The sequence below is a fragment of the Numenius arquata genome, chromosome 10 (genome assembly GCF_964106895.1).
Source record: "Numenius arquata chromosome 10, bNumArq3.hap1.1, whole genome shotgun sequence".
Lineage (NCBI taxonomy): Eukaryota > Metazoa > Chordata > Aves > Charadriiformes > Scolopacidae > Numenius > Numenius arquata.
This window is the reverse complement of record NC_133585.1, coordinates 45985205-46012604: the sequence shown is the minus strand read 5'-3', so window position 1 is coordinate 46012604 and position 27400 is coordinate 45985205. Positions and strand designations below refer to the sequence as shown.

Sequence of the window (27400 nt, the reverse complement as noted above, 5' to 3'; positions counted from 1 at the left end):
GGCAGGTCCTGCTGAAACAAAAAAAAAAAAAAGGAACTCCTGATGGCTGATCATTAACTCATTAAAATCCATCTTTCATTTGACTGAATTAAAAAAAAAATAATAATGCAATCTCAAAACAAAACTATGGGAACAGGTGAAAATGATGACAACAACATGAAAATTGATGCTGTTGCCATCAAACAGCAATTTCTTCTGCTACTACCCTGCCTCCCCCCTCAGAGGTATTTCAGTTTTTACACAAGCAAGATTATCTCGCCAACACAGTTCTCCTGTACTCAGTTGAGTCACTCACATGTCTAAAGACTTTGTGGTGTCTTTTCTATTACTAGTTTAATGAAAGTCACCAAAGGATCCCTGTCTATCGACGCCAGAGTATGCATCAAAATCCAGGACTGGTCTTTCAGGTGAATTGAAACAAAAAGCAATGTATCCCTCCTTAAAAGTACCTAGACTGAGATTGTCTACTTGTTTTTCTGTAGCAACACTGAGAATATGAGGCCATGACCGCTCTGACAACTATTCTAGAAGAATGGGATAATGGTGGTAGAATTAGAATACCAAGTTTTTGTTCAAATGTTTGCTTGTTTGTTTTGTTTGCACATGTCTTATACCAAGTACACTTGGCTCAATGCTATTTGCATCTTCTATGTGTGTGGTTGACCGCGTTCTTGCCTAAGCTTCATGCTATTTTGAGAAGATTGGGAGCACTCATAGTATAAAAACAGCTTGAATTTTTTTCTATCGTTACATCCTTATAAAGAAGGAAAGGGAAACCTCTGTGGTCACGTCCATACATTCGTGACCGGGATTGAAGACTGCATGATCCCAAGCACAGTTCTGTGTGCAGTGGCACATTCATCTGAACTAAAACTCATCTGCTGTTTTAAGAGCTGGATTACTTAGAGTAAGATGACTATGTCACACAAGATATTTCTCAGACACTTTGGATTTTGGAGTCTTAAATTATGTTTTACATACCGACTATACCCATGCATATATAATGGTCTGTTGGCTTGGGAAGGTAAAACTGAAAAGCACATGGATTGTTTGGGTCAATCTCAACATTAGATCTCCAGTACTTTCTCTTCTTTGGCTGGCCTTCAGCCTGCCCTGGGGTTTCATGCCCCTCGGCTTGTGAAAGCCCTTTGGCAGGCTGACAGTTGACCCCTGTTGAGTGACAAAAAATAAAGAGAGCGAGAATTCTTAGAGAAAACCGACAGCTTTGCTAGTATATTAAATGACAGCTTTACCAGAGCCTGTAGCCCTCTCCTGCAGCCTGGCAGGCAGCCTCCCTCGCTGCTCTTTGCAGACACCCCGAGGACAGAGGGGATGCTGCTGGGGGGCTGGGGCTTGTGCCCCCCTTCTCCTCCCACCGCCCCTGCCACCAAATACATACATAAATAACGGGGCTGACACAGTAAAAACCAAACAAACATACCCAACACCCAACCCAGAACTCCGGTTGTTGGTATTTTTCACCGCCCCTTCGCATAATTAATATATTCGCGTTTCCTCCCACTCTCCCAATGGGCTACCAGCTGCAGAGGTCCTGAATAGCCAGCTTAATTGGGCTTTGTCATGCAGAATACCTCCATTTTCTATAGCAGGTTACAAAGGGGCCCTTGGCAGACGTGGCGGGCTCCCCTGGCCGTGGGCCCTGCCCGGCTGCGCCCATCACCTTGCCACACGCCGCCCAGGTAGTGCCACTGCTATGGCTGCCCGGTGCAGGGTCACCTCCAACCCACCACCCCCTGGTGCAGGGTCACCTCCAACCCACTGTCCCTCAGTGCAATGTCACCTCCAACCCACTGTCCCTCAATGCAGGGTCACCTCCAACCCACCATCTCCTGGTGCCCGGTGCAGGGTCACAGCTCCTGTTCTGAAGCTCCCCAGGCTGCTCTCAAACGCCCTCGGGACACTCCGACCTGTCTGGGCCCCTTCCCCTTGCAAACAGGGCAAGAGTCTCTCAGTCAGATTTATTTATTTATTTATTTTCTGACACTATCTAATGTTTTATTAAAACTCGGACCTTATGAACAAATGTTGCCGTTTCATAGCAAATCGGGGTGATTAGGGTTAATTGGCAAACCCCGGACTCAAAAGAGATTTGCCATTACAGGCTAATCATACATTCTCTATATGATATAAATAGCGTAGAGTGTGGGGTGTGGATATTCACCATGAATTACAGCTAATTATTATTTGGATAGCAAGCTACTACTTCTGCCCGTTGATTGGCACCGTTGCCTTCAGAGTATCTTTTTTCTCCCTCTTGTTTCTTGTTTTGACAGTTTAAATCCAGGTCTATGTGACATAGAAAGCTAATAAAATTCTCGTTTCATTGTTAATCTGATTTCATCGCAGTATAGGTTTTTACCCTCACACCTGCGTAGCAGGGTGTAATTCCATTAATAATAATTAAAAAAAAAAAAAATCAACATATTCATTGCATGTCTTTTCCCTGATGATATATTGTGAGCAGTGTGAGTTGAAAAAGAGCCATTTATTCTCACCGTGAATGAGTCTGCCTGGAACTGAAGACTTCACCTGCCTCCTCAGTCAATTAGGAATGTATCGAAAATTCTACCAGAAAACGAGTTAAATTAACCGTTAGCTAATTTCCTTGTGTCCCTCCTACATAATCCCCCCTTTTCAGCTTGCCCCAGAAATTACCACATGTTGCAAGGTTCAAATAGTGCCTAATGAAACAGTGACTAAATGGTTCGCTCAAACCCACAGTGAAGCCCTTTCGCTGTGCCTTCAAAGCCTGGGGGCTGCAGCGGTCGGGGGTCCCCATCTTAAAATATACATATATATATATATATATTCGACGTGGCCGCGCGTGGGAGCCTGCCCCCACGAGGGTGAGGACAAGCGTGAGAGCTGCCGGGGGGATTATATACAACTTTATTTTCGACACCCCGTGTCGGTGCTTTCAACGAGGGCATTAAAAAAAAAAAAAAAGCGATTTAAAAAGGAGCGCCCTCGTATTGCCGGGATCTGCCGGGAGGCAGCGGTTCTCCCCGGCGTTCCGAGATCTCCCCGCCGCTTTCTTTACGTTCAGACGGAGCTGAAGCGTTTTCTCCCTTTCTCACAGTGGTTCCGCGTAAATTGTAAACCGAGGTCCCTTGGTTTGAGGACGGAAAGAAAAAACAGCCCCGGGTCGGCAATCTTCTTTGCAAAACCCGCCCGAAGAGGAGTTTTGCCCCGCAGTTACAAGCCCTCGTTCCTGTCTAAAGCGGCTTCACCGACGTGTCATCTACTAAAACTCGGTGAATTCCGCAAAGAGAGCCGAGTCACTTATTTGAAACGGTGAGGCTAATACAAAGTCATCAAAGCACTATGGTTCTTGTCTTTAAGTGACAACCCTCTTTATTGAACTGTTTGAAATACGCCTCCTGCTTTTCAATGTCTCTCTATCCATCTTTGTCTGCTCTTCAGAAAAGTAGACAATATAAAGCAAAGCCTGGCGAGCTCCCCACGCTCTGGCTTGGGCAGTGCCAACGTTAGCCTTGAAATTGTCACTCCTTCATTAATCTGAAACTAGTTATTTTTCCAGAGCACACAGCACACGCTTCCGATCTCTTTGGGTTCGCTTCCAAGAGCTTAAATTCCCCCCGGAGAGGCTGGCTGGGGTCGGGTCGGGGCGGGGAGGGGAGGAAGGGGGGGAGGCGCGGAAGGGCCGGCTGGAAGGCGCGGAGGGGGGGCGGAGAGGGGCGCGGAGCAGATCCTGCGTGAAATCGGCGCTTTCACGTCCGGGGCTGAGCGCGCTGCAGCGCGGACACACGCCCCGAGGTTTTCCCGGGTGGCACATGGGATTCGGAGGGGTTGTTATTCCTCTGTCATGCGGGATTCCCCCTCCACCCCGGGGCAGCTGCCCCGGCCCACGCCTTTCCCCTTTCCCAGGACCGGGGACCCACCGGAGACCCCCAGCACCGGGCTGCAAACCCGCTCCGGGGGGGGGTCTCCCCCGGACCCACAGCCGGTTCGGCCGCCGGAGGCTGCGGGATGCTCGTACCCAAACCCTGCACAATTAACCCGGATCCTCTTCGAGCAGCCGCAACGACTTTAAAATAGTAATAATAATAATAATAATAATAATAATAATTCTCTTTGGGTTTTTTGCTTTTTTTTCCCCCAAAGGACTGCATGCTTCAGACCCCGGACCCAGGAGGGGAGGGCTTCCCGCCCTGCCCGCCCCCCCCGGGCTGGGGACAGGGATGCTCGCCGGGTTCCCGGGGCGGTGGCAACCGGACTCGCTCCTTCCCGGTCCTTTTGTCCCTGTAGACGGGACAGAGACTCATGAGTGGGCCTGATCCTTCTGTCCCCAGCCACACGGCGGGCGGGAGAAGGGAGCTGCCACCGAGGGCTGCGCTGCCCCAAATCCGAGGCGGAGGTGCGAGACGCCGGTGATGGGCATCGCGTTAAGAGCTCCGACAGCGGGGAAAAGCTTCAGCAGCGGCCGGGGGGGACACTCCAAGGCAGGACTGGAGAGAGCAGGCGGGAGAGAGTGATGCCTTCAGCCGGCGCTGCCCTTGGGCAAACAGGTCCCACCAAAGCACGGTTGCAGGTTCAAAGAAGGGGCTCGCCACCAGAGAGGTCGGTGCCGTGGGGTCTGATGTCGGCCGTGCAGACCTAGATCAGGGAGACCCTTCCAGAGGGATGTTTTCCTCCTCCGAGTTTTTTAATTAGAAAGAGTTAAATCGAATTGAAGGAAGCAAATAAATGTCTAAAGGAGAGGGGGAAGCTTCCTTGAAGGAATGCTGTGTTTGCAAAGCTGTCCCGTACCTGAAAACCACCCCGCGCACACACCGCCGCCTGAAACCGCCACCCCGGGGAACCGACGGTTCCTCTGCCCTCGAGTGATGCCCGGGGAACCGACGGCTCCTCTGCCCTCGAGTGATGCCAAGGAGAGTGGCTCCAGCAGCAGCGGTCGCTGCCACATGCTCCTCTTTCCCTGACTGCCCGGAGCCGGGCACATCTGGCGGACAACGCGCAGTCAGTGCAGCTGCAGCAGCTGGAGTATGTCGGGACTGTGCCTGCGACATATCCGGTCTCAAAAACGGGAATAAGACTGGGGAGTTGCATGGAGCCTCACGGTGGGAGGGTAATGCCGCAGCAGCGGTCTGAACCTCTCCGAGGCTCCGTTCTCGACCTCTAAAGAGAAGGGGATTTATTGCTCCCACGGGAGGGATAAAGATAAACGCTGTCATGTTTCCAGTGGTCTCAAACATCGTCGTGACAAGTACCAAAGAAAAATAAGAGGGTAGCATTTATTTCTTACTCACTGCACTTGCAACAAGTAAGGCTTGGGCTCACACTGAATGATAAAAGGAAAAAGCTGTTATCTTGTGTGTTGTCCCATGTCCCCCAGGCCCTTCAGCCTCCTCTATAGCTTCTGTTCCCTGCCTGTTGCTGACCATGCCCTTTGCCTCAAGGTCTGCCTCCATGATACCATCTTGTTCCCCCTGTAGACATCCTCTTCCAGCAGGCTGTTGGGTAAAAGACATCCTGCTGCCCCCCAGTTACGGGTTACCTGATTCCTACCAGACTGGATGGTGGCAGCCGAGGTATCTCCTGGGTTTGTCCCCCCCTAGCCTGCTCTTGAGCTCCGTAGAACTCATAGGAACTCGACATCTTGGAGACCCTCTCGGAGCTATCATGTCAGCCGGCTGATTGGCATTGACCACAGGGTTTAAGAGTTATGAGCAGATGATGGTAAGTGGCAGACAGAGAAGCAGAGCGACTGCACAATCCATATTTCCTTAGAAAACCGATGATAGGAAGAATATTAAATAGGGAACTGAACACTGCCTGTCTTGGGCCCTGAATGAGTGGGGGACAAAAACCCACACTTTCTGCACTTTGTGGGAGAAAAAAATAAAACTAAAGGCTAGAAAGAGGAAGAAAAAAAAAAAAAAAGGAAGAAAATCCCCATCATATTATATTATAATGTCAGGCCACAAAGTGAATTAATTAAATTTACCTAGGAATTTTTTTTTTCCTAACTGTTGAATGCTCCACTTACAACACCTACAAACCACTTACAAACACCTACACCACTTACAAACACCTACACCACTTACAAACTCTACAAAACGTTCACTGGAAGTTAGGGTACACACAACTTCCAGCAGTGCTCCTGTCACACTGGCTTGGACTCCCTGTGCTAGGTTCATGGTGAGCGTTGTGCCAGCCTTCTGAGGTACGTTGGGGCAAATCACCACATCGTTTCTCTTTTACAATATTTTTAACACGGAGAATTTACTTTAAAATAAAGAGAAATCTGGTGATGACAACAACTGTCTTGGCAGTATAGCTTGCGTGCGATAATGTGTCACTACTTCCCTTCAGCCCTTGAAAGATACATGCAAACATTGATCACTACAAGAAATAGCAACTAATTTCATTTTTCCTTTTATTTTTAAGAATTTTTTTAATACTGCAATGAAGAGTTCCCTTCTCTTGTATCTCTGGAGGAGGTGAATTCTAGAAGCGGAGGGAAATACCCATTTATTCACCGAGCTGCGTATTTCCACAGAGTTACACTGAGAACAGATACACTCTATCAAGAAATATCTTTGCAGATTTGAAGTATCTTTGAGTTCTGCAATATTCCCAGATTAGATTTGAAAGAGCATGATGCTTTCTCTCCCTCCACCCCCTCCCACCCGACTACCCGCCCAGCACAGTTTTGCCTTCCCAGCCTGCTGCAGGCCTGTTGCCTCCCTTCTGTAAGGGGGTGACACGGCTGAGAGGGTGGGCAAGACCTTCTGTGGTGTTAAAGTCTCCTCCCAGAGTTTCTGGGTTGGAAAAGACCCAGTAGAGCAAGCTAAACACAGGTCAACTGGAGCAGAGGAACAACCGTTTCCAGAGCCCACCACAGCAGATTCTAGGGCAAGAGGAGGCAGTCCCAACAGCCTGGGAAGAGGTCCCCCGGGAAGAAGTCACGAGGCTCATGAGCCTTTGGTGCTCTGGTCTCCCCAGCCTGGCAAGTGAGGGGACTGCCGACATCCCCAACCCACCCAGCTGGGATGTGGGCTGCTGGCCCTCTGTGCAGGCCCTCAGCTGAGGCAGCGAGACGGTTGTGAAATGGAAGAGTGAGATTTTGTACTTGTTTTCCAGCTCCAGGCTAGAAACTTCAGTCCTGCCATTCCTTCCCCCTCCTGTCACACTGCAGGTGTGCTGGGCACTGCCTCTCCTCCAAAGCCCTGCAGCTCGTCCAGGCTGGGGGGAGCTGTGCCCACATCAGGCCCCCTCCATCCTACCCTAGACCTGCCCATGTACCTGGTCTCTTCTCCAAGACAAGCGAGCAGCGGGAGTGTCACTGCGCTGGGGCTGCAGCTCCCTCCAGCATCCCGGGTGCCGGGGTTATTCACATGGCAACAGGAACCCCAAGTCGGCTTATTACTTGTTTTCTGATTAGAAGCAGAGCAGGCAAGAGAAATTGGAGACATGCCTCCGAGCCCAGGCTCCGAGGTTAAGGATCAAACACAAGAAATGTAGGGGCTGCTCAGGGAATTATTTACCCAAAAAAGCTTTGCAATAGTTTCGGGGGCTGGAGTCAAAAGTGTAGGTGGGGTTAGTGGGAAACCCACCCAAGGAAAAGGTGTGAGCAGGGAATAACAGGCTGCGCGAGAGGCTCCGCTCAGATGCTGTCTGGCAGGAGTGCAGAAACTGGGAAAAAAAGCTCTAAAGAGGCTCATTTGAGACTGACCAGCTCCAGCTCCATCCCACTCCTCAGCAGCCCCCTGCAAGGAGCTCAGGACGGACCGCCCAAGGCAGAGGCAGGATTTGGCCCCGGAGCGGCGGCCCCGGGCCAGCGGCAGCCGGGAGTCCCCGGCGCGGTTGCCACCGGGCGAGCAGACGGGAGAAAGCTGTCAGCCGCGGCGAGGGCTGGAAAATAACACAAAGCTGCTGGGCTCAGAAAAGCGACTTCATTTGCATTCCGCTCCCCCCACCCTCCTCCGCCCCCCAGCCGGCCCGAGTCGCAGGGGAACAGAAAACACCGTCGGGTTAGTAGCCGATGGTATTTATTTCTAGTCTTTACGGAGGTCTGACACATACACACCAATGCTTTCACCGTACAAAGGATTGCGGAGAAACGCACCCTGCCCCAGCCAGTCCACCTTCGCTGCTTGGACTAGGCTGGCACTCGGGGGGGAGAGGGGGGAGGGAGAAGAGAAAAATTCAATTCTCGTCTGATGGCATTTATTTAAATAAATATAAATATAAATTTTATATAAGACTATTCACAAACAAACCGCCGTCCCAAACCCAAACGACCCATCTTTCTTTCTTTCTTTCCTTATTTTTGTCAAGAAGTTCGTCCAGGAGCTTTGCAGCCCAACAGGTTTTTGTTTGCTTTTCAGTTTTTTAACGTTTAGTCTTTCGGCTCCAAATTTGCCTTTTTTTTTTTTTTTTTTTCCTTTAAACTAACCCGGGGGGGGGGGAGGAGGGGGGAAAGCGGGGGGAGGCACCCAGGGCCGTGCGAGTCCAGTCCCGTGTTACAGGTTAGGAAGAGCAGGTGCCCGCTCCTGGGGTTACATAAATAACGTTTTAGTTGGAACTCTCACGACTAAAAGAGTTACATTCCAAAAAAAAAAAAAAAATTTAAAAATATATATATATTCATATATCTGTCTCTATTACTGCGAAGGGATGGAAATGAACCTCCCGCCCAGGCGAGGGCCAGCCCGTTCCCGGTCGGCGGGCTCCTGTCCCCGGGGCAGCCGTGCCAGGTGAGCCGCCGTGCCGCCACCCCGCTCCCGGCCGGGCCCCGGTGCTCCGGGCCGGGCTCATAACGGGGAGATCTCTTTGTCCTCGGTGGCCGATGAAGGGGACAGAGACTCTTCGTCCTCCGACCTGGGGTAATGCCCCTGGCCGGTGCTGCACTTGCAGCCCCCGTGCGAGTTTCGCTGGGCGCCTTTGCCTTCTTTCTTGTGCTTCACCCTCCTGTTTTGGAACCAGATTTTCACTTGCTTCTCGGAGAGGTTCAGGTAGGTGGCTATCTCGATCCTCCGCAGCCGGGACAGGTACATGTTGGAGGAGAATTCCCTCTCCAGCTCCAAGAGCTGGGTGCTGGTGAAAGCTGTCCTCATCCTTTTCCCGTTTTGAATTTGGCTGGAATCGGACCCTCCTGGACGGGAGAGAAGCAAGAACTTCAGTGGGACGGGGGAAAGGAAAGGAAAAAAAAAAAAAAAAAAAAAAAAGAGAGAGAGAAGAGAGGGAGAAAAGAGCTTCTCCCGCAGCTTTCCGCCCCGGGACACCCTCGGGGGAACCCCATCACCCGTTGCCCCCCTTCCCCGGCTCCTACCCATGCCGAGGCAGTGAAACCTCCGGTGGTCGCTGACGCTGTAGGCGGTGGCGGCGCAGGCAGGGGGGTGGTGCGCCGGGTGCCCCAGGGCGGCGGCGGCAGCGGCGGCGGCGGCGGGGACGGAGGCGGCGGGCGGCGGGTGCTGCGGCGGGGGGTGAGGGTGTCCGGCCCGCGGGCAGCACTGGGCCTCGCCGGCGGCGGCGGGGAACTGGCTCTTGAGTAAGGGGATGGCCCCGCCGCCCCCGCCGCCGCCGCCCCCGCCGCCGCCGCGGGAGGAGTGGAGGTGCGAGGTGACACAGAGCGGGCAGACGCAGAAAGAGCCGCTCTTACGGGACGGGCAGCCCGGGCCCGACACCGACATGACGAGGGGGGAAGGCATGCTGAGAGGGATGAAGAAGTCCTGGCCGTGGTGATGCTCAGGCAGGGAGGGAGCCGGCCTCGAGGAGTCTTTGATGATTAAGGAGTCGACATAGAAAGAGCGGGACATTTCGGAGGGCTGCCGAAGCCGGGGGCGGCTCTCCCAAAGTCGGGTTTTTCCTGCTTGGCCAAGTTGCCACTGAAGTCCTGGCGAGGCGAGAAGGTGCTTATGTTTGAGAGCTGAACAAAAGGGTCCCTGGAGAGGGCTGGTCTTAAAGTCCCCCCGCCTGGATCCCCTGCGCCGGGGTTTTATATCAACTATTTAAACACGTGATGGCTGAAAGCCTCGCAGATCTAAATCTCCCCGGCTTCCCAGGCCGGCAGGAGAGGCTGCCGGGGGGGGGGGGGAAAGCCAAGCGGGGGGGCCCCCAAAGTGTGCGTGCTCGCTCGCTGCCCGATGACTTCAGTCCTTCGCCTCCGCCCCAGATAAATTATAGGAGCGGAGAAGCCGGGGAGGGGGAGCCTGCCCCGGGCTGCCTAGGCACAGCCCCCTGTCAACACACTCGGGGGGCGGGGGGGGGATGTTAAAATCAGTCGGAGGGAATTTCTGCTCGGGAGTTTTCCTCGAGGAGGGAGGGAAGGGGAGAGGGGAGCAGGTGATGCGCTGAAACAAGAGGGTCAACGCCGGCCCCTCCGTTTCCCCCGAGTAAAGTATCATCCAAGGGGCCGTGACTCCCAGGGAGGCGTGGGGCCAGCACCTTTCCAGGGTCCGGTCCAGGACTCCTCCAGGAGGCCCTTTCCGCACCAGGGGAGCCAGGGTCACAGATAGAGACAGAGACATAAAGTTAGGGATAGTGCGTGTGTCTGTGCGCACACATGCACGTCGTCAGGTGGGTTGGGGTTTATATCTTTTTATCTTTTTTTTTTTTTTTTTTTTTTCCCCTCGCCCTTTTCACCCTCAGTGAATCTTGCCAAATTGGCAATTACTCCAACGGACAAAGCCTTCAAATATCTGGACGCTCCTCAGCCAAACGGTATCATAAACGGAAAACTTCCAAGCGAACTTCCCCGACGGCTTCAGGACCTCAGCGCCCAGCGCTAATGAAAGGCGAACGTGTCAGGGGGGGGATTCTTTGATCTCCACCAAGTTTGCTGAAGCAATCATTCAAAAGTAAAATTGGATAAACAGCTAAATACGGTCGGTGGCTCCGGAGCATTTCAGATTGCATTAAAAAGCCAAGGTTTTTGCAGCATATTACACGATTTTCCAATGACCTGTTTTATGGGAGTTTAAGAAGAGACTTATCGTTAAGAGAAGGGCGATCGCGTTCTCGTTTGGCAGATGCGAAGCGGCGTTTAAAACTGACGACGGATCCCATCCCACTTGACTTGGGAAAGGGAAGCGACAATTGTGCTCTAAAGCAGAAAACACAGACTACGCCTGATTCCCGGGGGCTGAGCAGAGGGGTAGGGGGTGAATCAATAGCCTTAACGTCTTTAGAGGCGGTTATCGCTCACGAGGGCCGGACCGGGACGCGGGCATCCTACCGGCCCTGCCGCACACCCGCTCTCCTGCTGCTAAAACCCAGGAAAATGAAATTGCTGCCCGTCTTCTGGTGGAAAGGGCATTTCCTCGCCCCTGGGACCAGCGACGCTCAACGGTGCAACTCCAGCCTTGTTAAGAGAGGGGCCAGGTCTCGCCCTGTTGTCCCGTCCTAGTCCCCAGCCTGTTCCCCCTCCCCGAGCAGGGGCAGGCTCGACCCCAGCCCTGCTCCCCTGTCCCCAACCCGCCATCTCCCCGACGGCCACTGTTCACCGGTGTTTTTAGGGACACTCCGCACTCGGCGATCTGAGGATTTATGGATGGCAATTAAAGTTTTATGAATTGCAGCTGAGGCTGGTTATGGAGCTATTTGAATGTGATTAGAATTCAATTAGAAAGTGTTTACCGGCCGGCGGGGCTCCGGAGTGTAAACAGACAGCTATTCCAGCAATGCGCTAATCCCGCGTCTTGTGACAACAATTAGGGACTCGCGGGGTTTAGGCGGGTCGGCTCCCACCTCACCTACTTCTTTTTTTTTTTTCCCCCCAAACTGCTGCCGAGGGCTCAGTCGAGGCCCCGGAGCACCGGGCAGCGGCGGGACCCAGGAGCGCTGCCCGCCCCGCCGCCGGGGCGCTGGGGACGGCGGGCTCCGGGATGCGACGGTGTCCCTCCACCCCCGGGCGGGGAGACTCTGCCTCCTGAGCTCCGGTGGGGCCGGTCAGACTTCAATCACGGTCACAGTGCCCAGGCATGGGATTTTGCCTCGCTCTCCCCGTTTACAGTACGGTTCATCCGGCGGAGATTTAAATTCATCTCCGCGTCTTCTTTCTTTTGATTTTATTTTCCTGTACGAGAGGCTCTTCTGAAAAAGGATAATAATAAAAACAACCCTACCATCGGTCTCGGTGGAAAAAAACTGTCTGCACTGATAGGTTGGATCTGGGGAGGGGGTTGTCGTAAGGGAAAGCAGACAGAGCAAGAGTCGGATCAAAATTGCAATTTGTAATCGTTATAATAAACCAAGTGCAGTGATAAAAGAGAGGAGGAAAAAAAAAATAAAAACCACAAAGCAAAACCCACCCCTGAAAGCCAGAGGAAGAAAAGAAGTCATTTGAAAGCAAAGATATCCCAAACCAGGCGGAATGATGTAAGGCGTGCGCCCACATCACATCGGCCTCGTTACAATTTTATTTTTCAATAATTCTGTCCGATAAAATTTCATTGTCCATTAAGTAATCCCCGAAATGAGAGCTCTTATGAGCCTATAATGAGCTCTAATTGCTACGACTGGGAGAGCCACGTGGAAGGATTTAGAAGGTATTAAGCAGTTGGGTACAGAGCACAGGCTGTTACCTAGCCATTACTTTCATAATTCAAGGAGAAAATTAGTCCTTTTAAGGGAAAATCCTTTGATTCCCTTCATTCTGCTCGGGGTGACAGAGTATAGCTTTGTCTGCCTTTAGTTCAAGACAGTGTAACAAATGAGAATGTAACGAAATTGCCCCCTTTTGAAAGTGGAGCAGTTCAAAAAGAACATCAGAGCCGCTCCCCTGGTCCGCCGAGCGCAGGACTGGGTGCTGGTCCCTCTTTTCTTCCAGATGTCTCTAACACCTTTATGTAGAAGAGATTCACGGCTTAAATGACAAAAGCAACCCTTTCCTTTCCCTTCCCTCCCCCAACCCCCGCAGCTCCCGGCAGAAGAAAAAGCCGTGCGTGCCCGCCCGCAGAAAGCATCTCCGCCGAGTTCACGGGAGGAGCTGCCTCCGTGGAAAGCGCCCCAGCCCAGCCCGGGGACGCGTATCGACCAGCAAGGAAAAAAAATAACAAACCCCCCAAAAAACCCACCAAAACACCCTCTACAGAGCGGCCGTGGTCGCAAACATCCCGGCGGGATGAGATGCGGTGGGGCTGGGCAGGAGGCGCCCCGGGCTGGGTCAGTCCCCAGGAGGGAAAGTGTCGTGTGTCCCCCCCCCCCCCCAAAATAAAGCCCTGCGTGGGTAAGCGAGGGGCCGCGGGCTCCTGCGCTGTAATCGCATTTATTCGCTAATCTAACATTGATTTCCTATTAGTTTCCAAAGCGATCGGCGATCTCGAAGGAGGGTTTTTGTGAAGTGAAGGCAAGCAAAAGACAGGACTTGCCCCCAGCTCCCATTAAGGGGGTCATTATAAAAGCGTGAACAAGTCTATTAATGTTTTATTGAAAGCGCATCGTTAACTTGTATCCATCCTTTTCTGAAAGTGGCATTGTGATATTGCTGTCTGTGGCACATCTTACCCAATATAGCCCGAGATTTCTCCATTATCTGTAACCAAGCAACACTTTCTGAATACCAAAAATTGAAAAGAACCGCTTAGTCTTCAAGAAAGTCCTCAATAATAGTGGAAAAGAACAAAGATCCAGGAGACAACAAAATGCCACAGGGGTGACTTTTCATGAGCAATTATCTCTCATTAATCAGAAGAACAGCTGCAATATTAATTTTCTCTCTTTCTTCCTCTCTTTTCACAGTCCCCAACATTTGAATAATCATAAATTTTGATTTCATGGAGCAGCAACATTGCCAGCGCCTCCGAGACACAAGCTACCTACGCAGGGCGCACGCTTTGCACATAGCTCTTTTTTTTTTTTTTTTTTTTTTTTTTTTTTAAGGCTGCCAAAGAAAGTAAAAAGAAAAGAAAAGAAAAGAGAGGAAAAGTTTGGGCTGGGTTGCTTTCCTCCTCCCCCCCCCCCCCCCCCCCCCCCGCCTTCTTTTTTGCCTCGGAGGACGGATTAAACCAGCAGCCCCTTCCCTCCACCCCTGCCTCTTTCACTCCTGGCAAGCGAGGGGCGAATGTCCCGAGTTGTCTGAGCTTCGCTTAAAGCGTGGGAGTTTCAACAACCTCGCTGTCCATTTAACTTCCAAACATGAAGCCGAGCGTTGTAGATCTGTCCAAAGAGACAATCTTGGGGCGTAACACGCATTGTGCGACATCAAAAGGCCCTTGGCGTTATGTGCACTAAGAAGGGCATTCAGCAAGAAGGGTGCAGTGCCCCCCTCCTTTCAGGGGGGCTCCGCTGCGGATTGTTTAAACAAGCGACGTCGCCGCCGCCAGAAAACCGCGCTCCTCCAGAGATAGGGATGTAACATTAAAATTAGCTTTATTTATTTGTTTTTTTCGAGGTGGGGGTGGATTTCAAAGCATCTCATTAAGGGCAGGGGCCGGCGACCGACCGCCACGCCGGAGGTGGGAGCCGTGCCTTGGGGACGGGAGCGCGTAGTGTGGCCTGCCCGGCTCCTCGCTGCCCCGGGGGGACCGGGAAAAGACCCCACCACCCCTCTTCAACTCTGCCCGTCTCGTCGGTCCCGGCGGGTAGAGGCGAGGAGATCCTCCCCCGGAGACCTGCCCGCAGCCCGGCGGTGGCCAGCGGGCTCTCCCCAGAGTTTGTGGGCTGGCTGCGGACTGAGGAGGGGGGACCTTGCTTCTCCCCCCACTCCCCGCAGATGCAGCTCCCCCGTGACCTTCCCCTCCGTGGGAGATTTCCTTTGCCCCCGTCCCCGGTCATAAATTAACCCCACCTTGACTTGGCAACTTGACACGGCAGCCCCCCCCCCCCCCCCTCCGCCCCCTCCCGGGAAACCAGGCCGTTTGCGAGGAAATGGGGTTTTTGCCTGAGACCTGCGGAGCCCCCCGCCCCGCACAGAGGAGCCCCCTTTCCTGAGATGTGGGTTGTGGAGTTCTGGTGCAGGAGAAACCTGCCCTTTCCTTCAGCCCCTTGCAGCCCTTGGGGAGATGACCCCGCTCCCGCTTCACCTTGTTGATGCTTTTTGCTCAGTGTTTTGCACCCGATTAGATCTAAATTTCTACGCAAGTCCTTCAGGGCAGCTGCGATCACTCATATTTGAGTGCCTCAAAAAAAGTCCTGGCAGCAGCCTTCAGCCTGCTCCCTGCCTTTATGGCCTGACCCTGTGTCTTCTACCTTCACCTGCAGTTCTACCGTGATAACTGTCCTTAATGTGATGAACAACCAGCAGGCCTTATTCTGCTACTGCTTTTTTATTATTAATTAGGGTGGGAACTTTCATTACGCACTTTGCAAGGTTCTTCCTAAGAAGAAGGTTCTTCTACAGACCTGATTCCTAAGTGAATAAGATCTGTACTTAAATACGTGGGTGTAAGCCTTAATTCTCTCCCTCTTCAACCCTCTTAAAAAGAGCGTTGGCTCCTTGATGGGTTCCCTCCACTGTCTGGATGCAAAGGAAGCTTCTTGTTTGCACCTTCTCACTGTAGTGAAGTCTACACTGGTGTTTTCGCACTGTCCTCCTACAAGAGATCATGTGGAGGAGCCGGAGGAGAAAATACCCAGTGAGATTATTGTTATCCGCAGTCTTGCCCGGTGTTTCTCTGAGCCTGGCTTTGCCATGTCCCTCATACTCTGCAGACATGGTGCAATATCAGGCCAGACACTCCAGGAAGTCGGGGCCCCGGTTTCATTGTCGACCTTTGCTTAGAGCTCTAGCAGCTAGAATTGTTAGCTGCTACAGGTGGCGTGTACGAGGGAAAGCTGTGATGGTGCATCTTCAATGGGGATAAGGCTAAACCTCTGCAACAGCCTCACTGGAGGTTTATGGTGGGAGGTGGAGATGAAACCCCAAGCTCATGTGAGTCAGAATAAGGTTTCAAAATGCTGCTGTGGGCTCTGGAGCCTGCCAGCCGTGACCAGTTTTATTTTTACATCGATGTATCACAAATCAATACAAGAGTGACCCTTTGTAGTAATACAGGCACCAATCCAGCAAAGAACATGAGATTCTGTGTAATGATGTTAAACATCCTTTTTAACTTCTGTCCTTGAAATTTAACCCTCATGCATTTTGATCCTTAGGGGTCATGCTTAGGTTGAAGCATTCTTCTTGACATGATCAAAAAGCAGTCTTTTGAATTTGGGAGCTTCCTGTTTCACAGTCTGAATATGGTAGGAATTTTGAGTTCACCTCATCCAGCCTAAAATGGATTATCATTTCTATCCTTTTTCCTGGAATGAAAGTATGGATGTGGGATAGCCCAAGAACTACAAAGTGATGAAGGAACTTCATAGAATCATAGAATGGTTAGAGTTGGAAGGGACCTTAAAGACCATCTAGTTCCAACCCCCTGCCATGGGCAGGGACACCTCCCACTAGACCAGGCTGCTCAAAGCCCCATCCAGCCTGGCCTTGAACACCTCCAGGGATGGGACATCCACAGCTTCTCTGGGCAACCTGTTCCAGTGTCTCACCACCCTCACGGTAAAGAATTTCTTCCTGATATCAAATCTAAATCTCTCCTCTTTCAGTTTAAAAACCATTACCCCTCATCCTATCGCTTCACTCCCTGATAAAGAGTCCCTCCCCATCTCTTCTGTAGCTCCCTTCAGGTACTGGAAGGCCGTTATAAGGTTTCCCTGGTGCCTTCTCTTCTCCAGGCTGAACATCCCCAACAACTTGCTAAAGGAGAGATGACACTACTCCTGCAGACTCAGGAAGCAGAGGGGGATACAGTTAATCATGGAGTTCCTCAAGGATAAGTCTCAGAGGCAGTTGAATTACTTAGTTTAATTTGTTTTCTTGGCACAGCCAATAAGGACTACCCTATTCACAGGAAAGAAGTGAAGTCAGGATCTGCGGAGACTGGAGTGCCATACTGGAAGAAGTGGATTCTTTGAGGAGTACATAAGTGCAACAACAAACCCAATATAAGCTAGGAGCTCCATGGCTGAAGGTGACATTGTGACTGAGGCACACGGATCCGTGTTTATGAAGCATCACTGTGGCCGGTCGGGCAACAGGTGAATGCGATTACAGAGTGGAACAGGCAAGGTCATTCCACTAAGAATATGGAAATGCTAAAGCCATTGTGCAAGGGGAAACCTTGTCTGGGGGATAGACAACAGCTTTTCACCTCCATCTCAGAAAAGACTAAATCAGGGCAGATCCAGAGAACAGCAGTAGGAGCATAGCATTAGAGGAACATGGACTCTTGTGAGAAGAGAAGACTCAGAGAGGCAACACGGCTGTTGCTTATACCATTGAGGTAAATATCCATGAGAGAGAAGAGTTATTCCATCTAAAGAAGAATATCGCCACAAAAACAGATGGATACACTCTGGCCATGCAGAAATATAGCCTGGAAATAAAAAAGAGCTTCTAAGTATGTGAGAAATGAAGCTCTGAAACCCATTGTGGGATTTACCAATGGGAATATGAAATGGAAGTAGTTTTAAGAGAACTCTTGACGCATTTCTGACTGGTATGTAAGCGTGCCTGAAGTTATGGGATTTTTTTTCTGAAGACACACACAAAGGCTGCTTAATATCCATTTTGACATAGTACTGATTTAAAATTAAGTTGTTGATAATTTGAGGGAATGTATTTTCTAAGAAAGATGCTGGATTGGTATTCCTAGAAACTAGGGTCCACAGAGCAGACGGTGCATTTTTTTTTCCTTTTTACATTTGCTGTTAAGATAATGGAATACAAAAACCATGGGTGCCAAAATGGTGTTTTTTTCAGAAGTCAGGACAAACATCGGTCTGATTTTTATATGATCTGGAAGCCTCTATGAGAAAGAAACCTACCATCTCCTTTCTTCGTCTCTTCACAACACGGTCTTCGCTCTGTCCAAGCAGCTGTTATGTGAAAACAAATCTCTAATGCCTGTGGCTGGAAGCAGTCCTTTTTCAATTTCATCCTTTTATATGTATTTGTGACCTCAATTTAAAATAAAGGAACAAACCCAAAAGTTTCAGGAAGCAGAGTCTCAGTGAAGTACAGTCGAGAGGTATCCTACCTCTTGCTTTGCTTGGAAGAAAATAACATGTTAAAGAAGCACACAACATGAGCATGTCAAAATGGAACCAAAATGAAAATTTTTACTAAAACTATATGCAAAAGTTTCGCATACCCTGCCTCTTCTTATTTGTAATGAATACATTGTCCAACCTTGTATACAGCTTTCTCTTTGAAAAATCATAGAAACAAAGTAATTTCACATATTTTACGATCTTGTGTAAGTATATTAGTTCAAAGTTTATTTAGTTTGCTGTAGTGTTGAAGCTATGCCAAAATCTAATGGAAAAAGAATGACAGAAGTCCTGAAAATTAGTTTATAAGGTTCAAAGCACTATTCTAGTGAAAAGGAAAGACATTGAAATGGAAAAAAAAGAATACAGTGCAAAGCTTCTGGAGAAGGAAGAAGTATTGGAACCTAAACTGCCAGAAGATGTAACTACGAAGGTATAAGTCACAATTTTAAAGTGCAAATGAAATATAATTACTATTGTACATTGACCAGGTGAAAAAACATCAGCCAAAAAAGGAGTCCAATGCTTGAAGAGCAGCTCAGACTGAAGTGTCTCCACTTTAGCAGGTTCTCTCTGTCACACTGCAGCTGCACCAAAGAACTAATATTCCCATTAAAGCACCTATACATCTGGAATACAATTAACCCTATAGTGTATAAGAGGTATGACCGTCTGCACCCTCAGGCATACTGAGACATTGACTTGTTACAAGTCAGAAGATGGAAAGGTTTGGGTAAAAATATTGTTCTCAGTTACAGAGCTGTAAGACAGAGTTACGCTGCAGCTATTTTGAATGGTGCAGTGGGAGTAGAATTTGGCCTGGTGTTTTCAAAGGTTAGTTAAACAAAATATGACCTTTTTCAGGCTAGGGGAACAAAAGAGGTCAGCTCATTCTCCAGAGCTACAAAAGGTCTTTCAAGGGTACCAAAGAAATAAAAATAAAAGCCATGATCACACTTCCTAGATGCACACATGGAAACAACACTTGTGTGTTAAGGTATCGCCCAGTGGGAAAAACCCTGGGAGCTTCCCAGTCAATGAGAGTCCTGCCAGTAATTCACCCACTATGGGAAAAGGTGTATAGATTTAAACAATCCATTTTGTCCACGGTCCCAGAGCAAGAAAGCTGCAGAACTGGGATTTGACCCAACGTCTCCTACCTTTTGGAATCTTGTAGAATTCCAGAGAGTCTGACTGCACTTTAATAACTCCTGGGGCAAAGCAAACCTAATGCAGCTTCCCCATTCCTTTGTGGGCAAGAGTTTAATCAGGTTATTCTCTTGCTCACAAGGATATTCTGGTACAAGTTGTGCATTGTGTACAAACAGATCAGTTACCCAAATTTAACTGATTTCACTCTCTGCTGCAGGCTGGAATTGTTAGTCTCTTTGAGGAGAGAAAACAGCTCTACTCCAGGCTGCAACAAGATTTACGAATCTGATCACAAAGTGACTTTGAATCATGTGAGCAATTCTTTCTTCTGATGCTTTTTCACAGATGCATCAAAAAACTGTAGCATTCATATGGTGATGGGATAATGCACAGATTTTCACTCTACTGTGTCAGGCCCGATGCTCAGGGCAAGATTGACAGCAGCCAAAAATGAGCTTAAAGAGAGAACCGGATCCTGAATAGAGGTAATTCCTTCCCAATCTCTTTCTTGCTTTGAAAGGAAAGGAAGTTTCCTTTCAGATTGCTAAGTATTCCCATCTCTCATGCTTTATCACAGAGGTTGGAGCTGCTATTTGTTCTTAACGTTCCTTGAGGACATCATACTCCAGGAATGTAGTTGTATACCACTGTAAGTATGTTTGTCACTTTAAACAACTTCTTAGAACAAGAGCATCTATTTTTTCATGCTGTTAGACCTATTATGGATCACGTCTCACTCCACCAGAGAGAAAAATATTTCCTTGCAACAAGAAAAGATGTTATTTTAAAATGTTCAAAAGGAAATGAAACTGTTATATCTGAAAGAGACATGTACTAGAAATCTCTCTTTGCTTCTATGCAATGGGAATGAACATGTTAGCATACCCAAATATTAAGGAACGTTAAAGTCTTCAGAGGAAATCTCAGCTGTTCATGTTTTGATGATTTTAAATGAAAGACATCCTTCCCTGTTCTCTTTAGATCAACATTTGTCACAGTAATTAATGAGGAAGTAATTATAATGTAATTTGTCAGAATAATCTGACAGGCAAAGAATTATGTTCTCAATCCTAAAGGAATACATAGTTCTGTTTTTCCGACAGATTGGGTACATGTGGGTGGCATAGCAGAGGGTATTTGCCTTTAAGCAGGATAAAAACTCTGGCACTTTCTATTCTCAAGCTAAAATGGACAGAGGCATTATCTAATTCTCTAAAATAGGTTACACGAAGGCATTTTATCTTAACAACAGATTAGTAAACCTGATTTTTAACATTTTCTTCAAATAAAGGCTTCTTCTTATTATGGTGACTTTGAGATTTGCAGTTCAGTTGCAATAGTTAAGTAGTCACCCACTGTTTAGTTAAGATGGTGAGTAAACATCTTAGGAATTCAGTCATATTTACCAAGAGAAAAATAACTGTCCTCAAAACAAATATAAACTATGAGGTGAGGCATCAAGGGATGGAAAAACAAAGAAACAAATCAAAATAAATACATGAAATTAAAATCCCTGCTGGTGTTCAGGGGGGTATGATTGTTCATTCCAACAGCAGCTAGAACAGCCCTAGATTTGTCACTGGCTTTCTTGTTTGTCTTGTGGGTTTTTTTTAGGAGAGGGGTCCATTATGGCTTTACCCAGCTACTAACATCTGTACCTCGAATAGACACAGCAGAGAATTGGGCTCACAGCATTCCTTGATACTATTTTCAGCATTTCCTGTTCTTAAAGGTGATTTTCTGAAGAAAGGTTTGATATTGTACATTTGCCATTTTAAGAATGCCCTAAAAACCTAGAACTTGCTGTTCTGTTTTTATGTTTATAAGACTGTCATATGTTTGTTTTTAGTGGACTTTTGTACTTGCAGCATAGAACCCCCCATCAATTTCAAGGCTACATCTATCTCATACAAAATTAAAAAAGGAGACTTCTTGTGTGGTTTTGTTTAATTTATGAGATTACAAAAAAAAAAAAAAAAGGAGCAAGGATTATGCCATATTAGACTCTCTTATTGCTGGGAAGGGAAGAAACAAGTGACCGTACATATTTACCATGAAAGTGAGTCCTACTGAAGACAAGAAAAAAACCCCAATGTCATGTCTAAAAACGTCCAGGACTTTATCCTGGCTGCAGGTTATGTGGAACACAAGTAGTGTTTAAGTCGAGCATATCACAAATTCTTTTCTGGATTAGGAGATTCTGCCTTCAATAACGTGTTGTCATGTGGTCATTGAAAGAGTAGGAGTATCCAACTGCACCCGTCCACAGTTTTAACAGACTGAAACTACAAGGACTCTATTCTTCATTTTGTTGTATGTTAAGAAAATTCTGAAAAGGAAGTATCTGCTTTTCTCTTTATATGAGATCTATGTTTTCTGTACTTTATTTATGGCTTACAGAGTCTCTTTCAGAAATACTATTTTCTGTATAGAGATATCTTTTGAACTCTCCTCATTAAACCCATGTAAATACAATATAGGAAGCTGGACCGAAAGGAAAACAAAATAAATTGCTTAACAGGAGGAAAAAAGGCTATTAAAAACATAAAGTGAATTGGAGCTATTCACCATATCTTTTTAAGAGTTAACTGATCATAAAGTCAAGAACAAAACTCTGACTTACTGTAATGATTGGGCGTCAAGACTTCCCTTTGCTTTTCACACAGAAAACTTTGGTTGGTTTACCTGTGGTTTTACGGAGATTTTGCAAAATAATCAGTTAATCAGCAAGAAACAACCCAATGAAACTGGTCAGAGAAATGTGTTCTTTGCTGCTGTGTTCTTTGTAGCTACCTACCCATTCCAGGCTTCGCCTTTCCACTCTCCTGCAATACCATAACTAAAATCTCATTTTTAGGTTTCGTTTTGATGAAACTCAAAGGGTAGTGGTGACTGATACCATGAGCAAGAATGTTTACATTATCTGTACCACTTTGGTCAGGCTTGTTGAGAGCAATGGGACATTTATGCAAGACAGAGGGGCCAACCCAGAGATGAGAGGCTCTGGGGCATGCGAAGAGACTGATGTGAGAGGGAGATCTTGAGGCAGAAGAAGTAAAGCACATCCTGGAGCTGTTACAGTCCTGTAGCTTTGCTAAACTCCCTCTGTGGTGTCAGTGAATGTAACTCATAGCCTACTATTTCTATCTTCCTATCTCTGGCTTCTCTACCTTCCTAATCTCCCCTTCCTGCCCTCCTCCCTTGCTATCACCACCCATCCTTGCTTTCTTTCTTATTACCTTTCTTCTCTTAATTAATCAGGGAAAAAAAATAGAGAAGCTGTTCCTGCCAGCTTTGCTTTGCTGTCAAGTGGTGGTAGGAGTTCAAAGAACAAGGTTACTCCTGCACCTGCTGCTTGTTCTTTCATGCCGTGTTGTGTGAAAGTTTCCTTCAGAAGTCCAACAACATACTGATTAACAAAGGAAAAGACAGGGAGAAACAAGCCAAAGAGTGTGGGAGGAACAAGGCACGTGACAACGGGGAAGATATTAGAAGGAAGCAGAGGAAAGAAGCAACTGCAAAGGGGGAAATGGGAAAGAAACGCACAGAGAATGGAGAGGGACAAACAACAAAGGAGAGGAAAATAAATAAAGCAGGTGGCAAAAGAGAAAAAGAGGGCGCTTCAGCAAGTTTGTTGATGACACCAAACTGGGAGGAGTGGCTGACACAGCAGAAGGCTGTGCTGCCATACAGAGAGACCTGGACAGGCTGGAGAATTGGGTGGAGAGGAACCTGATGAATTTCAACAAGGGCAAGTGTAGGGTCCTGCACTCAGGAGGAATAACCCCGTGCACCAGTACAGGTTGGGGGCTGACCTGCTGGAGAGCAGCTCTGCAGAGAGGGTGTCCACAGTGGAGCAGTTCGTGGAGAACTGTCTCCTGTGGGAGGGACCTGGAGCAGGGGAAGATTGTGAGGAGTCCTCCCCCTGAGGAGGAAGGAGCAGCAGAGACAACGTGTGATGAACTGACTGCAACCCCCATTCCCTGTTCCCCTGCGCCACTTGGGGAGAGGAGATAGAGAAAATTGGGAATGAAGTTAAGCCTGGGAAGAAAGGAGGGGTAGGATAGGGGGAAGGTGTTTTAAGATTTAATTTTTATTTCTCACTACCCTACTCTGATTGGATTGATAATAAATTAAATTTATTATCAGCTTTATTAAATATTATTATTTAATATTAAATTCATTATCAATATTATTAAATAAATGAAAACTTTTCCCCAAATCGAGTCTGTTTTGCCTGTGATGGTAATTGCTGAGTGATCTCCCTGTCCTTATCTTAACCAGCAAGCCTTTAGTTATATCTTCTCCCTCCGTGTCCAGCTGAGGAGGGAAGTGATAGAGTGGCTTTGGTGGGCAACCACACTCAGTCAGAAAGACTTGTGTGTGGCACAGTTCTCCAACACTGAACTGTTAGATGGAGCAAACACATTCACTGGGGAGGGCACTCCCATCTGAACAACAGCACAGCGCTCTTTCAAGATGGAGCTGGACTTTAAGCCCCACTCTCTTTTATTTAGATATAAAGAGAGTAAGTGGCTTAAAAATACAATCAGGACAAGCCTGGCATTACCCTGGCTGTTCCCAGAGAAAGGACAATGCACTGTGATCCGGAGATGTGCCCCACCATTTCGGGTCCCAGTACACATCAAAAGAATCACAAGCAAATGCGGTGATGTGAAGGCACAGACTTGGGAATGTGTGGCTGGTGGGGGGTCTGGCGCGTGGACAGCGAGGTGACAGCAGTGGAGGAGGAGTGACTACTCGCATGCCTCTTCTGAAACTGAGGAGAGAAGCCCACGGTAAGACCTTCTTCAGTGTGTGGTAGGATGTCAACGGCACAAATGGGGAGGCTTCTAAGGGTGGTCCAGCACTGCTGAGACTAGTAGGTGTTCGTAAATGAGACAGAGAAACACTACAATCCCAAGATTAAGGCAGTTAATTTCTGCCTAAACCCCAAGATTCTAGCGGTGCCCAGGGGAGATGATGAAAATGTTACTTAAACTGAATTTTTCATGGGTGGCTGCTAGCTGTGTGTACTTTGGGTTTAGTGCCTGTCCCAGAAGCCCGACCCGGCAAAGGGCCTTGCACTCCCCACTGCAGTCAGCCACAGTGCTTTGAGCCCATCAGGTGCTAGAGAACACAGGCTGAAACATCACGGGCATCTCAACCTCGAAACGTAACACTTCAGCTCAATTTGCCACCAGTGTGCCCAGGTGGCCAAGAAGGCCAACAGCATCTTGGCCTGTATCAGGAACAGTGTGGTGAGTAGGACTCGGGAGGTGATCGTCCCCCTGTACTGGGCACTGGTGAGGCCCCACCTTGAGTCCTGTGTCCAGTTTTGGGTCCCTTACCACAAAAAAGACATTGAGGTGCTGGAGTGGGTCAAGAGAAGAGCAATGAAGCTGGTGAGGGGTCTGGAGAGCAAGTATTATGAGAAGCGGCTGAGGGAGCTGGGGGTGTTCATCCTGGAGAAAAGGAGGCTGAGGGGGAGACCTTCTTGCTCTCTACAACTACCAGGAAGGAAGTTGTAGCGAGGTGGGGGTCGGTCTCTTCTCCCAAGTCACAGGTGATAGGAGAAGAGGAAATGGCCTCAAGTTGCACCAGGGGATGTTCAGAATCACAGAATCTTCTTGGTTGGAAGGGACCTTTGAGATCATCGAGTACAACCACAATCAGGTTGGATATTAGGAAAATTTTTTACACTGAAAGTGTTATTAAGCCTTGGAATGGGCTGCCCAGGGAAGTGGTTGAGGCACCATCCCTGCAGGCATTCAAAAGATGGGTTGACATAGGGCTCAGTGACATGGTTTGGAGATGTGTTTTTTTGTTTTTGTCAGAGTTATGTTGATGGTTGGACTAGATGATCTTAAAGGTCCCTTCCAACGTAGACAATTCTATGATTCTATGAAATATCTGCCACAGCTCTTCATCTGCTAATGGTTACCACACACTGAACAGCTGGAAACAGCAGACTACAGAACAGGTTAGGCAAGTGATGCACACCTAACGAGGTGAACTAATCGAGGGCCCTGGGACTTACTTTCTCCCTGTCGTAGCTCAAACCCATCAAGAGAGTTAATGAAGCTTGTCATGCCACGCAGCACAGGCATCTAGGACCTCCAGCAGGTGAGCTGGCCCTGCAGCACGGCTACAAGGATCCAAGCGTGAAGTAGGTGAGTCCAGCCCTTCAGCGACACTTCCAAGGTTTCAAGCGTGGTGCCGCACAGCACTGGCTGCTCCTGTGAAGCAGTCATCTGCAAACAAACAGGTTACCAAATCTGTCTGTAGAGCGAGCCAGCACAAGGAGGCATCGCTTCGCCGAAACCAGTGGGCTTCCTCTTGCTTTTGCTGGTATTAAATTTGGTCCATTTTCTCAATTTCAGGGCTGTTAGACAGAAGCAATGAGTCATCACTCCCGCCGAATGCAATTTCTGAGTGTGAGACATATGCAAGAACAGTAGCTAGGTGAAAAAACCACATGTAAGCACACTAGTATGAAAGCCAACTATTACTCAGGGGAATTCTGTGTTATTCTGTAGAATTCTGTTCTTTGGGAAATGAAAGCTGTTACAAGTAGCTTATGACACAGAAATACTTAATTTTCCAATGTGACAGTAAACGACACGGCTTTTCTTCCTTTATGGCAAAGATAGTGCCATGGAGTATCATACAACTACACTGCTTCTGTCCTGGTTTTACACAGAGCAGTAAGTACCCTCCCATCTTTATTGTACAGACTTTATTTCTGAGAAATACACCACCAGGATCTTTATGAGTAATGGAGATTAAGCGGCAACGTAATCCTTCAGAAATAAGCTGATCAGTACATATACTGTAACTAGACAGCAAAACAGAACTGCAGTTTTCAGAATTAAAATGGTCTAGGAGTGAAGACTTTTAATATGAGAAAGGGGCTATTGTAATTAAGCTTTACGGAGTAGAGTGCTGAGGAAAGGGGAATGTAGAATTCCCTTCACACTCATGAAAAGCAGGTCCAGCCCCAGTTTCTTGAGAAGTCTTCCATGTCACCGTAACTGCCAGTATCTATAAATACCGCTATGAGTGCATGGTCCACCGGTTCACTCTATCAAATATGAAAAAAATCTGCTCTTCCTTTTCAAAATGTCACTCTGCTACTTCTAAATCCCACGCCAGCGCTGCCTTCCCCCATTGTCACAACAGCCAGTGGCCCTACCCGTTGCTAAGGCCGTTACGCTCGCACCTGCATTTTCCAGCCTTTGCTTTAGGTTTTGGTGATGAGAGATACCAAAACTGCAGAGAGAGAACAAAGAGTCCCATTGGTTTTTTAGGTTTTTCTGGTTAAGTTTCATGCCTATAGTTGAGAGTCCCATTTATTTTTAGGGTTTTCTGGTCAGCTTTCCTATCTATTGTCGAGAGTCCTGTTGATTTTTAGGGTTTTCTGGTCAGCTTTTGTAGCTATAGTCAAGAGTCCCACTGATTTTTAGGGTTTTTTAGTTCGCTTTCATTGCTATAGGCAACAGTCCCATTGATTTTTAGGGTTCTCTGGTTAGCTTTCGTAGCTATAGTCGAGAGTCCCACTGACTTTTAAGTTTTTTTTTCGTTAGCTTTCATAGTTATAGTCAACAGTCCCGTTGATTTTTAAGGTTTTCTGGTCAGCTTTTGTATCTATAGTCCTAAAAGGGGCCGTTCCCCTCCAATTTCACAGTGTTTGTTCAGCGCCCCATGCGAACAATGGTCTTGGAGTGGTGCTTTCCACGGGGGGGCTGAAAGTCTACTGGACACCGACAGCACCCATGAAGAGGTGAACATCTGGCATTGGCCCTCACCAGAACTGGCCAGCCCTGGTTAGAAGCCACTTCCCTCACACACCCCTCACACACCCCAGAGGGCCCAGCGGGCAACCCCTCAGCCAGAAGCAGGCCCCCCCTGGTTAGAAGCCACTTCCCTCACACACCCCTCACACACCCCAGAGGGCCCAGCGGGCAACCCCTCAGCCAGAAGCAGGCCCCCCCAAGCCCTGGCTTGTTTTCAGGGATGGCCAAAAAGGCGCTAAAAAGAGAGAAAAACACACACCCGGGTCGAAGAAACATAAAAAAAAAAAAACCACAACCTTTTCAAGGCACCAACAAGGCCGAGGGCGACCCAGTGCCCTACTGTGGCTACCGATCGCCCCCGCCGCCTGATGCTGAGGCGGCCACGCGCCCCGCCTCTCCCCGCCCCGCCCCTC

At 48.4% G+C, this 27400-nt stretch overlaps 1 protein-coding gene across 1 annotated transcript; it reads right to left on the bottom strand.

The window, feature by feature from the left end:
* Positions 1–8801: 8801 nt before the first annotated feature.
* Positions 8802–9806, bottom strand: GSX2 (GS homeobox 2). Its single transcript, XM_074155092.1, has 2 exons — positions 9320–9806; positions 8802–9142 (listed from the first exon to the last, which is right to left on the bottom strand). Exons 1-2 carry the CDS (start codon positions 9804–9806, stop codon positions 8802–8804), a joined length of 828 nt encoding a protein of 275 aa, XP_074011193.1.
* Between the last annotated feature and the right edge of the window lie 17594 nt (positions 9807–27400).

What these genes read in the sequence shown, in the direction of transcription:
- GSX2 (XM_074155092.1), bottom strand. Translation starts at nt 9,806, where the DNA reads ATGTCCCGCTCTTTCTATGTCGACTCCTTAATCATCAAAGACTCCTCG. An exon ending in GTTTCACTGCCTCGGCATGG is followed by an intron (nt 9,143 to 9,319) that starts GTAGGAGCCGGG and finishes TCTCCCGTCCAG; the next exon opens with GAGGGTCCGATTCCAGCCAA.